At 33.8% G+C, this 11,837-nt stretch overlaps 4 protein-coding genes across 4 annotated transcripts in view; all 4 read right to left on the reverse strand.

Annotated features, from left to right (window-relative positions):
- LOC109585226 (uncharacterized) overlaps nt 1-2,624 on the reverse strand; it is a 5,606-nt gene extending 2,982 nt beyond the window's left edge. The window contains exons 1-11 of the mRNA XM_020001219.1: nt 2,430-2,624; nt 2,226-2,381; nt 2,135-2,179; nt 1,789-2,087; nt 1,450-1,746; nt 1,126-1,401; nt 994-1,073; nt 735-942; nt 373-684; nt 227-325; nt 23-181 (exon numbers count right to left, since the gene is read on the reverse strand). Coding sequence (XP_019856778.1) covers nt 23-181; nt 227-325; nt 373-684; nt 735-942; nt 994-1,073; nt 1,126-1,401; nt 1,450-1,746; nt 1,789-1,861 — 1,504 coding nt within the window. The 5' untranslated portion in view covers nt 1,862-2,087; nt 2,135-2,179; nt 2,226-2,381; nt 2,430-2,624. The remainder of the gene's footprint in view (nt 1-22; nt 182-226; nt 326-372; nt 685-734; nt 943-993; nt 1,074-1,125; nt 1,402-1,449; nt 1,747-1,788; nt 2,088-2,134; nt 2,180-2,225; nt 2,382-2,429) is intronic.
- A 67-nt stretch (nt 2,625-2,691) lies between these two features.
- LOC109585235 (uncharacterized) lies at nt 2,692-4,078 on the reverse strand. Its single transcript, XM_020001228.1, has 5 exons — nt 3,940-4,078; nt 3,596-3,892; nt 3,274-3,552; nt 3,152-3,231; nt 2,692-3,104 (listed from the first exon to the last, which is right to left on the reverse strand). Exons 1-5 carry the CDS (start codon nt 4,034-4,036, stop codon nt 2,838-2,840), a joined length of 1,020 nt encoding a protein of 339 aa, XP_019856787.1. The 5' UTR covers nt 4,037-4,078; the 3' UTR covers nt 2,692-2,837.
- Nucleotides 4,079-4,331: 253 nt separating this feature from the next.
- Nucleotides 4,332-10,011, reverse strand: LOC109585233 (uncharacterized). Its single transcript, XM_020001226.1, has 13 exons — nt 9,501-10,011; nt 9,170-9,451; nt 7,609-7,878; nt 7,483-7,556; nt 7,211-7,424; nt 5,905-6,309; nt 5,764-5,856; nt 5,679-5,718; nt 5,511-5,609; nt 5,405-5,467; nt 5,195-5,359; nt 4,610-5,147; nt 4,332-4,551 (listed from the first exon to the last, which is right to left on the reverse strand). Exons 1-13 carry the CDS (start codon nt 9,670-9,672, stop codon nt 4,477-4,479), a joined length of 2,490 nt encoding a protein of 829 aa, XP_019856785.1. The 5' UTR covers nt 9,673-10,011; the 3' UTR covers nt 4,332-4,476.
- A 267-nt stretch (nt 10,012-10,278) lies between these two features.
- LOC109585234 (uncharacterized) overlaps nt 10,279-11,837 on the reverse strand; it is a 3,080-nt gene continuing 1,521 nt past the window's right edge. The window contains exons 5-9 of the mRNA XM_020001227.1: nt 11,479-11,823; nt 11,347-11,427; nt 10,946-11,288; nt 10,645-10,897; nt 10,279-10,594 (exon numbers count right to left, since the gene is read on the reverse strand). Of these exons, the coding sequence (XP_019856786.1) occupies nt 10,535-10,594; nt 10,645-10,897; nt 10,946-11,288; nt 11,347-11,427; nt 11,479-11,823 (1,082 nt within the window). The 3' untranslated portion in view covers nt 10,279-10,534. The remainder of the gene's footprint in view (nt 10,595-10,644; nt 10,898-10,945; nt 11,289-11,346; nt 11,428-11,478; nt 11,824-11,837) is intronic.

The raw sequence follows: 11,837 nt of genomic DNA on the forward strand, positions 1-11,837 counted from the left end.
ATATATAATAGATAATATGTACCTGAATTTAAATTACGTTTTTTCTTCTTAGCTTGTCTCTTACACATCACAATCAATGCTACCACTATGAGTATTACTATGAGTATTACTATGAGTATCACCAATAAACCAGCACCAATCGCTCCAGAAATGATGTAAATTATTGAGTTACCATCAGTTCCTGAACCTAAAAATGATATAGAGTACATACTATGCCATTGAATACCTTGTGTAGCTTCAATTCCAAATGACGATGGTATTGGAATAACAGAAATACTGATGGCAGTAGTGGAAGAAATAGAGCTGACACTGATAGTACTATCTGCTAATAATAGTAACAATAATAATAAAGAAATAACACATTTTTTTTACCACTGGAGAAAGTTATAGAGGAAGTTATAGAACTCACATACACTTGTTTAGGTTGTACACAAGTCCATGGTACAATACTTTCATCATCACTAATGTCATATGCTGTTACATTATATACTCCACTGGTTGATAATGTTACCAGTGCACTATTGCCTGATCCAGTTATATTAAATGATTCATTCCTTCCATTACTAGTATCAGTAAATACCACATGACATCCATCAGCAGTTGATCCTGATACAAACACACACTGTACACTAACTGATCCATTGGTATATGGAGATACTAGCAGGTCTTGTACATTATATGTAGCTTATAATAAAGTAAACATTAAATTTAAAACAGTATAAATGTAAACTTACTGATTGTGACATTATCTTGATCTTCAATAGCAAATAAGGAATTCAATACAATGACTTGAACAGTGTAAATCTTGCATGGTTTTAATCCAGTCATTGTGTATGATACTAGTCCATCAGTACTGGTATAATATGGGGTCTGTGTTACTCCTTCATCAGGATAAAGGATGCCATATATGGTAGTGTTACAGAATTGTGCTGAACTATTTACCTATTAAGTGGTAAATTATAAATAATTATTATGCATGACAATTATCATTACCAAGTTTATTAGATTAATAGAAAACAAATCGCTTGTTTCATTATACACCAGAGTGTAATTTAATATACTGATAGTGTAACCTATGGATGGACATTAAAAATTATATTGAGCTTTATGTTTATTATAGTTTACTTGCAGTGATGTTAAAAATATATTCTCTCCCTTGTGATACATATTGTCCAATAGATGCATCAATACTGACAGTAACATTAGTACAAGGTAATCCAGTAGTATTCAACCATACACTTGTATCAGTAGTGCTGATATAACTTGTGCCATTCACTAGTACATCATATGTAGTGACAGCATAGCCTCCTAAAATAATATCATCAGAATAGAAAGAAGGAGGAGACCATGACAAAAGCTGATCATCAATAGACCATTGTATGTCTTCAACTGGTGATACTCCTAATAGATGATTAGTATTCTTTTACTAATCATAATGTATAGACTAACCTCTTAATGACAGTTTACTACTAGTGTTAGAGAACACTTGTTCAAAAGGTGGATGGGATATTATTTGACAGCCAATTTGTAATCTATCATTAACAGGTAACCCAGTAATAGTAAGTACTGAAGACAGAACACCACCTTCATTGCTGCTAGTAATTGATATATCTCTTTGTTGTCCAACAGATTCTGTTAGTAGAGTACTCCCTACTAGCCAATTCAATTCATTGCCAGTTCCTTCACAAGTAAAACTTGCTGTCTCATAAATAGGAACAGTAACAGAAGTAGGATCAACCGTTATATCTAGAAACAGGAAATACACATAATCAGTTACTGGCTATTTACCAGCGCTATGCGCTCCTTTTGAAATGAGGAGAAGACTTATAAACAAAAACAGATGAATATCCATCATGTTCATGTTCCCCTCGATGTCTGGTCTGCGAGACTAGCCATCTATGATGTTGCCAGGGCCATCTCCCGATGTCTTCGTCACGTCGGGGATTAGGGGTACGGTCTGTTATGTTATGATCTGTTAATTAATTACATTACATATTCATAAACAACAACAGTCTCATAAGCTGGATTAACATTTGTGTTTAATACTGATCCTTGTACTGACTGTATAGGTCTTGCTGTTTGTTCAACTAGAAATGAATAAATCTAGTGTATCTATAATTTTTAATTAGCTTACTCTGACCATATGCTGGATTATTTACTGTCATCTCAATTGAATTACCTTTAAAAGTACATTTTGCTAAACAAACTAATACAAACAGCTATACCTTCTTTCCTTTTTCTCACACACCAGATACTAGTAGTGATGATTACAATTAGTAGTATTAGTACAAATACTGTACCAACTATAGTACACACTATCACTACAACTGTATCTACAGCAGCAGACTTCACTGTACTACTATTGTCAACTGTATAGTAAGCTAAATGAATATAATTTATTATTTTGAATTATAGAAATTAGAATTTACCTGACAATTCTACCTCTATAGATAGCAACATACCTAAAGGTCATATAAAGCCAGTAATGCACTTAATTAAATGTTCATCAATACTTACTGGTACTATGTGCAGTGCTGTAACTGCTGCTGTAGACAATAGGAGGAATAGCAATGTCTATGTATACATGTTTAGGTTGTACACAAGTCCATGGAGTGATGTACCCATCAATAATATTGTACACTGACACAGTATAGACTCCACTGGTTGAAAGTGATAGTATTGTATTGTCTGATCCAGTTATATTAAAGTGTTCATTCCTTCCATTACTAGTATCAGTAAATATCACATGACATCCATCAGCAGTTGATCCTGATACAAACACACACTGTACACTAACTGATCCATTCCCTTCAGTAGATACTAGCACATCTTGTACATTATATGTAGCTTAAGATAAAGTAAGCAAATTTAAAACAGTTTATAAATGTAAACTTACGAATAGTTACGTTGTCTTGATCTACAATACCAAAGAAGGGATTCGATACAATGACTTGGGCAATATAAGTCTTGCATTGTTTTAATCCGGTCATTGTGTAAGGTATTAATCCATCAGTACTGGTATGATATGAGGTCTGTGTCACTCCTTCGTCTGGATAAAGATTACCATATATGGTAATGTTACAGGATTGTGCTGAACTGTTTACCTAATTGCAATGGTAGATTATAAATTATGCATAAAAATTATCATTACCAAGTTTGTAAAATCAATAAAAAAGAAACCACTTGTTTCATTATACATCAGAGTGTAATTTAATATACTGATAGTGTAACCTATGGATGGACATAAGTAAAGCATTTTAGCTTCACACTTACTTCCATTAATGTTAAGATTATATTCTCTCCCTTGTGATTCATATTGTTCAATAGATGCAGTAATACTGACAGTTGTAACATTAGTACAAGATAATCCAGTAGTATTCAACCACACACTAGTATCAGTAGTGTTGATATAACTGATACCATTCACTAGTACATTATATGTAGTAATAGCAATGCCTCCTGAAATAATATCATCAGAATAGAAAGAAGGAGGAGACCATGACAATAACTGATCATCAATAGACCATTGTATGTCTTCAACTGGTGATATTCCTGATAGATGATTAATAATATACTATACTAACCGTGTACTAACCTCTTATTGTTAGTGTACTAGTGTCAGAGAACACTTGTTTCAATGGTGGATGTGATATTATTTGACAACCAATTTGTAATCCATCATTAACAGGTAACCCAGTGATAGTAAGTACTGATGATAAGTTACCAGGACCACCACCAGGATCAGTAATTGTGATGCTTCTTTGTTGTTTAACTGATTCTGTTAATGCAGAACTATGTACTAGCCAATTCAGTTCATTGCCAGTTCCTTCACAAGTAAAACTTGCTGTCTCATAAATAGGAACAGTAACAGAAGTAGGACCAACTGTTATATCTAGAAGGGCAATAACAACATGAAGTACATTCATGACACATTATTACCAGCTCCATCCACTGACAGGATCAACAAGAACAAGACCACAAAAGATAGACCCAATTCATTTTGAATCATTTTTTCTCCGACAGCACTGTCTATCATGAAGTTATGATAACAGGCTTTTATCAGATGAAAACTGGATGAATGTGAACACGAGTAGTGTTTTATTTGTGATGCATCATATTCTCACGAATACTCAGCAACTGTTTTCAATAACTATAATCATGATAATAACTGAGAATTGGAATAATTATTATTTTTTAAAAACAAATAATGATCAACTAAAACAATTACATTGGGCATAAAACATTATACAATAACTATTAAAAATATAAATAACTAAATAAATAAATACACAATGTACATGACACAGTACAAATAATTATCAGCAATATATATATAATATAAAATAAGCAGCAGTGAGGTAGCAATGCAGCTATTATAAAAATTTTCCTCAGCTCAATTAATTCTAGTTATGTTTTTCATCTGTTCCAACTCCAAAATAAACAACTATTTTTATTATAAATATACATTAATTAGTATTAATAATTATGCTTACGTTGATCAGTAGGAGTTACAGCAGTAGGTGTGGTAGGACAAGAACCCTCCAATATTCTCTATTATAACAAAAAACAATGAATAATTTTAAAAATATGGTAAATATCATTAACTTACCTGTCGATACTCTTGAGAGATACTCCGAGAAAATTGTCTGTGAAAAGTAGCAGGTGGCATAACAAGGAAATCCTTATCAGTTTTACTATTTCCAGCAGAAATGCCAACAAAAGCAATACTATCTGATCCAACAGGCTGCACAAGTTCATTAGACGGATTGAATGAACTAGATTGAGACTCATCAACTGGTTCCACAAGTTGTGGAATGGTAACTGGAGGATTTGGAGGACTATTAACCAATAGATCAGTTTTAGTAACCACCAGATCAGTTTTAGTATGTTCAGAAGCTTCACTGGTTTCATGCCAGTAACCATGCTGTTCTGATGGAGGTAGCAAAGCAGCAGTTTCCGATGCAGTAGTACTAGAAATTCCAGTACCACTTCGTGACGCAATTTGAATAGGAGTAGGATGAGAAACGGAACCAGAAAAAGGTACTTTGTCCTTCTGTGAAATTAGACAGGCAACAGAATTTTCGGTGCTATCAGTTATGGATGGTTCTTGGGGAGTAGGATTATAATACTGCTGCTGGTTTTGTGTACTATTGAATTAAAACATAATTATTACAAATTACATGAATATTCTTACTAATCTGGTGTTCCTGTATCAGCAACAGGCAATGGGAGAGTATTATGAGGTGATAGGGTTGGTATACTGTCTTCAGGTGTTGCTGGTTGCTGGTTATGTTCATATAGATTGTTTGGTTGCTCTACATTATCCCCCTCTCTTCCATCCTTTCCTCCCCCTTCAACACTAAATAAATAACTAAAATAAAAAATAAAGTTTATTGTGTCGTACTGTTCAATCTGTTGATTTTCTTCTTTTTCTTTTTCCACTTCTCTTCCGTCATTTCTTTCCATACTAAATACAAAAAAATCAAATAAAAAAAATATTTAAAACATACGGTTCATTCCGGTGATAATCAGTAACTTGATTAACCACTTCTAATAGTTCCACAGCATTATTGCTATTCTGTACCAGTTCTGCAGATCGCATTCTATTTCTATTAACATTATCATACATTATCATATATGCACATACTTAAAAAATAATAATTTAAACATACATGTACCTGTTCCCATTTCCCCTGTTAGAATTCCTTCTGTTACGAACTAAAACATAATTGAATATTTATGCACAGAAAGGGATAGACCTACCTGCAGCAATTATTACCAAAACAGTTGCAACAAATGCAATTGTTTTAGAAAAAACAATCAAACAAACTATAGCAATGATCACATAAATCCACCCTAGAAATAAGATTCAACATTAAATGTCATTTTAATTATACAACTTACAATCTAATTCACCATCAGGCTCAACTTCACCACCATCATTACCACCACCATGATCATCATCATCATGATCATTATTATTATTATTATTATTATTATCATCCTCTTCTTTCATCACACAGTGAATTGGTATACCACTTTCCACCATAAGCAATGCTCCATTATGTTTCTTAATAAACACATTAACAGTATAGCTACCATTAGCTAATACTACACTGCTTAAAACAGTCAGTGAACGTCTGCCATTATCAAGTCTCAGACTAATCTCTTGAGTAGAGTGTTCACTTCCATTTGACGTTAGTACTTGTATCACTAATTCTGGTACTCCACGAATGTAATCAGCAGTAATATTGAACTGTCCATTAGTTGTGACCTCAGGATATACAGAAGCTACTACTGGCCTGGTGTCTATAAAGAATAAGTGATTATAATTTAAATGATATTCATAAGTTGGCATGTGATGCATGAAATGCAGTAAACAGTCAACAACAGTCATATGACCATCATAAGTATAGACCTTGGACCATACAACATCTACTGGACCACACACAATGTATACATGTACATGTATGTATTACAATAGATTAGTAGAGGTCAGGGTGTACAATAACAATGCTCATAGCCTTGCCTTTGGTTTTACTTCAGTGGTTTTTATGGAAAATATCCTTAGAGCAATTTTTGAAAAATTCATAACCTATATTGATCATTGGCAAGATTTCAGAGCAACTTAAAAAATTCGTAAAAAAATTAATTTTGATCGGAATCAGCTCAAACTTGAGAAACAACATAAAAACATGTATATGCATCAGGAAAAATTATAAAAATAGAAAAATCTCTTCTCATCAATTTTGGTAAAATTTGGTCAAAAACCCTGTACTATAGTACAGGGACTTTTACCCGATTTCAGAGCAACTTAAAAAATTTGTAAAAAATTTAATTTTGATCGGAATCAGCTCAAATTTGAGAAACAACATAAAAACATGTATATGTACCAGGAAAAATTATAAAAATAGAAAAATCTCTTCTCATCAATTTTGGTAAAATTTGGTCAAAGACCCTGTACTATAGTACAGGGACTTTTAGCCGATTTTAGAGCAACTTAAAAAATTCGTAAAAAAATTAATTTTGATCGGAATCAGCTCAAATTTGAGAAACAACATAAAAACATGTATATGCATCAGAAAAAATTATAAAAATATAGAAATCTCTCCTAGTCATTTTTGGCAACATTTGGTCAAAGACCCCATGGTCTTAGGGATATAGTACAGAGTCATATGATGATGCATGCATTGAAGTACAGTGCACTTACTTATAACTTTTTGATAGTTAATTTTTCCTGATGATACATTAAATTCACAATTAGAACTAGTTGTTCCATCCAACAGATCAGCAGTAACATTGTCAGTATCACTGATATCAAAGGATCTACTCCCTCCAAGTATACAAATTGAGCTGACCTCCACCTCTTGTGGTCTTATAAAACAATTACCAGAAGCCCATGATGGACTACTGGTGTCATTGAACTATATATAATAGTGTGTAATAATAATAATAATTAACATTATTCAATGAATGACTCACAATAAATCTGATGACTAATTGCTCCTTGTCCTCTTCAAATAAAACTTCAAAGGGTCCCAGTTGAAAGTAAGTTACTAAAATATTAAAGATTATATTAATTATTATCATCATTAGTTATAACTTTACAATTCTCAAATGACACTGTTTGTTCCAATGCTCCTCCCACTCCAGCTGCATTAACACCAACAAATTCAATATTAAAGTCAATACCAGGAGGGAGTACAGTATAATTAATCAGATATGGTAAAGTTGAAATGCTGCAATGAAGCACAGTGAGATTAAGAGAGTCCTTCACTGTGGCCATAATGACTGTGTCATTGTCTTTCTGTCCTTCTACTTGTATACCATTACAAGTAGCAATGGCATACACATCATCAGCTGATAATACTGGCTTATCTACGTAAAAAATAAAAATTTAAAAAAGAGTCAAAAATTTAATAGCCATAATTCCAAAAATTTAAAGGGTTTTAGGGATGGTTTATATATAGAGCTGTTGCACGGAAGTAATCAACAGGAGGGGTGCGGCTATAACTGTCTGCCATCTTGAGTGGCAAGAATGTACATGGTGGAATGGGGAGAATGGAGAAAAATCTGAATAAATTCTGCAGTTTACAATACAGGTTAATGCAAGCTAGGAGATGAAGATATTGAGTGAAGAACTCTCCACAATATTCTAAAGCCAAGTATGATATCTGGTCGTTGGAAAATCCCAGTTTGTTTCTGCATCTTCATTCATTCCATGTATATTCTTGCCACCCAACATGGCGGACAATCATAGCTACACTCCCGTTGATTACTTCCGTGCAGTAGCTCTATAAGGACATACAAAATTGGCTCTAAAACATACCCAATTTTTACGAAGTTTTATTGGGGCGAACAAGAGCGAGACCCACTCTAATCTGTCTAGGTCTATTTGCGTTACGTCTTGTTTGTGAACGGAAGAATACGAAAATTAAATTAGTATACTATTGATAAATTTGGACCACATGGGCAAAATTAATTTAGAGGGTGTGGTCAAAAAGAACAGATGGCAGAAATTTTAACGTGACAAACTCAGATTGATTTTTTAACAGCTAGATAAGAGAGAGGGGCTGTCTATAGCATCTCTAAAGGCTGAAGAACTTAAAAGCAGTTTGATCTAAGACTCCTCTAGATTAGTCCTCTCATTGAAAGAATTAAAATTGTGAGAGAAGCTGGATTAGGAGTTTAGCTTGTCACATTTTCTCAAAGTATTAGGACAGTTCATTCTTGTCTCTTTTACTAGGTCATTTTGGTCAGTGGTGTTAAATAGTGGGTTTGCTCTGTTCAGACCCCGCCGGACTATGAGGATGGGGTCTGAATATGCATGTACGTTAAGAGCTGGATTGATTCTATTTCAGTAGTTTTATTTCAAAAAGATGTTAATGGATGGAAGCTTGATTAAAAGTTTAGCTTGGCACATTTTTTCAAAGTGACAGGATAGTTCATCCTTGTCTCTTTTACTGGGTTATTTTGGTTCAGTGTTAACTGGTGTGTTTGCTCTGTTCAGACCCCGGCCATGAGGCCGGGGTCTGAATATGTATGCAGGCTAAGAGCTGGATGATTTTATTTAGTTCAATTATAATTTCAATTGTTAATTGATGGCTCATGCTCGCCCCTTCAATGTTTACATTCACCCTAGTTACATTTATAGGCATAGCAGACATACCCTTTACATTCAGATAAGCTGGAGGAAAGCATTTGAGCCCATCACTACAGTGTGCACAGATATCAACCCTTGTACCATCATCTGCCATACTGATGTTGTAAATAGTGAAAACTATGAGATAGTAGAATCCGTCCACAGGTGTTTCTGTATAATCCGAACAACGGCAGTCATTTTTATAAGTTACTGCTGGGCAATAAATGGAGAAATTAGATGTAGCAGTAAAGTTGACAGAGCCACCATTATTGTAGGCAGTAGTGTTATAAGGAGGAATAAAACCTTCTCCTATTATGAGATGAATGGAATGCTTAAAATACCTCTTATGAAATCTAACCTTGCTGTAATACTTCAACCAAGCTGTTTTTGTAGGAAGCCGAAACGGTTTCCGTGCATTCCTTGTTGGTCTCACAAGCACTAACGGATTGAGGCAGTAGGAGAAGGACTGCAGTGACTGTCACGACAGAGACTTTGAACATAGAACGGAGGGAAGTGAGGGTTGTAGACATTTTTGCCCAAAGACTGGAAATAATAATAATAAGACTGGAAATAAATAATTTTTATAATTATTTTATGAGCCTGAGGCGAGGGATTTTACCTGGGACATCCCCCTCAATATGCAATGAATATCGACAATTAATTATTTTTACTGACCATAGTTCTGCACAAACAATGAAGCCTTAAACAAATCAGCTTTTATTATTAAAAAATTAATAATAAATGTTTAGGGAAAAGTACATAATTATAAGTCTTAATACAAATCTAAATACAAAATCAGTTTGAGTATCAGATCTAATAATCAATTAAATATTTGATGTGATCGTTATCTATTATGACTAGCACTGCACCTTTCCAACAACAAACATGCATATAAAAAATTCTTCATTTTTATAACTTTTCCTGACACATATGCATGTTTTTATGTTGTTTTAAAAGTTAGAGCTGATTCCAATTGCATTTAGATTTTTACAAATTTTTAAAGTTGCTCCAAATTAAGCCAAAGTCCCTGGGTATTTTATCAAAAATGGCTAAGAGAGAATTTAAATTTTTGTAAGAATGAAAGAATCTTACATTTTTATGCATATCAATGCTTTTTATGTGATTTGGCCTAATTCTGATTGGCGTCTAAAATAACATGTCACTTTTTGAAAAAAAAACTAGAAAAAAAGAATTACAAAATTTAGCACACAAAAGTAAAGTGATAATATAATTTTACAGATCCAGTTCATACAAAATTATAATTGCTGCTTGTTTAACCTGTGATTTAATATATATGTATAATAATTTTAGTGGAATTGATATCTAAATAATGGAGTTACAAATTTCTGTTGAATGATTCAGTCATTTGTCACCTTTCCATGCAGTCTCCATTTATATGTGTACAATTTCAAAAGGTTCGCTATCAGCTCTAACTTTTTGAGGCTTATTAACCTATTATACATATAATATAATTAAATTATTAGTTGTTAGTGGCTGAAAACCTTTTTTTCCTCTGCAGCTGTAGTTTGGTATGAGGTCGTAGGAGCAGGTTCAGGTAATAGAGGACGATCGGATCCAGCAGTAGAAGAATAAGAAACTGAATTATCCTCACGTATTGTAATATTAATACTTGCTGATTCATATACTCGTGCATCAGAACTGAGGTTTTCAAATGTTTTGGTCTGTTCAAAAGCACTTGGTGAGTGTGGAGGAAGGCTTGGCTTAGTCAACACCGGATACGATTGTTTAGAAATGCTGTTTTAAAATAAAAACAATAAAATATTATAGTAAATGAATAATTACCTTAAAAATTTATTTGACTCATGTCCACTCATGCATTTTTGACCTTTGACCTGTGGATCTTCTTGGACTGGTTGTGGGTATGCCTGGGCTGTTGGGCCTTCTCCATCTTCTTGAGGTTGTCTATCTTTTTGAGGTTGTCCATCTTCTTGAGATTGTTTGTCTTTGGGGGGCTGCTCATCTTCTTGAGATGGTTCAGCTTCTGGGGGCTGCTGACAACCTTGGGCCTGTCTATCTTCTTGAGGCCCTCCATCAACCTGGACTAATTCTGGCTGTGTATCTACTTCACCTCCATTGAGTTGTCGGTTTTTTATTTCCTCTCTTCTTCGTCTGTTATGACACCAACCTGAAACAGTAGAGATTATTGTAAAATTTTATCAAGAAATATACATCATTTTACTAACATAATATTGCAGGTACCAGAATTACAACAAAAATTAGAGCAGCGACCCCTGTGACTGATACTATTAGGATGATGACCCAAGCTATGTAGAAAAATATGCACACATAAGTAATTAATTATAAATTATACTTACTTGGGAACTTATCTTTAGGTCCAACAGGTCCATCAGGATTAATTAGTGATGTTATCACTATATTCTCCCTAATAGGTCGCGACAAATCAAACGATACTCCATCACTCTTCAACATATAAATAGCTAAATAAAAAGTTCCATTGGGCAGTGGTGTCGTATTGTTAGCTCCTGCATAGTCACTAGAGGAGTTCCTCAAAATAGGCTGATTGAAAAGGACTGATCCGTTGATGTATTGTGCTTGTATCATAATCCCAGCCACTCCTTTCTGAAGTGTAGCATTTATATAAAAGTAGCCATCATGTGTGACAGTGGAATTCACTGTGAAGCTTATAACAGCTGTAGTGTCTAAGAGAGAGGGT

The sequence above is a fragment of the Amphimedon queenslandica genome, unplaced genomic scaffold, assembly GCF_000090795.2.
Source record: "Amphimedon queenslandica unplaced genomic scaffold, v1.1 AMPQUscaffold_13098, whole genome shotgun sequence".
Taxonomy (NCBI): Eukaryota; Metazoa; Porifera; class Demospongiae; order Haplosclerida; family Niphatidae; genus Amphimedon; species Amphimedon queenslandica.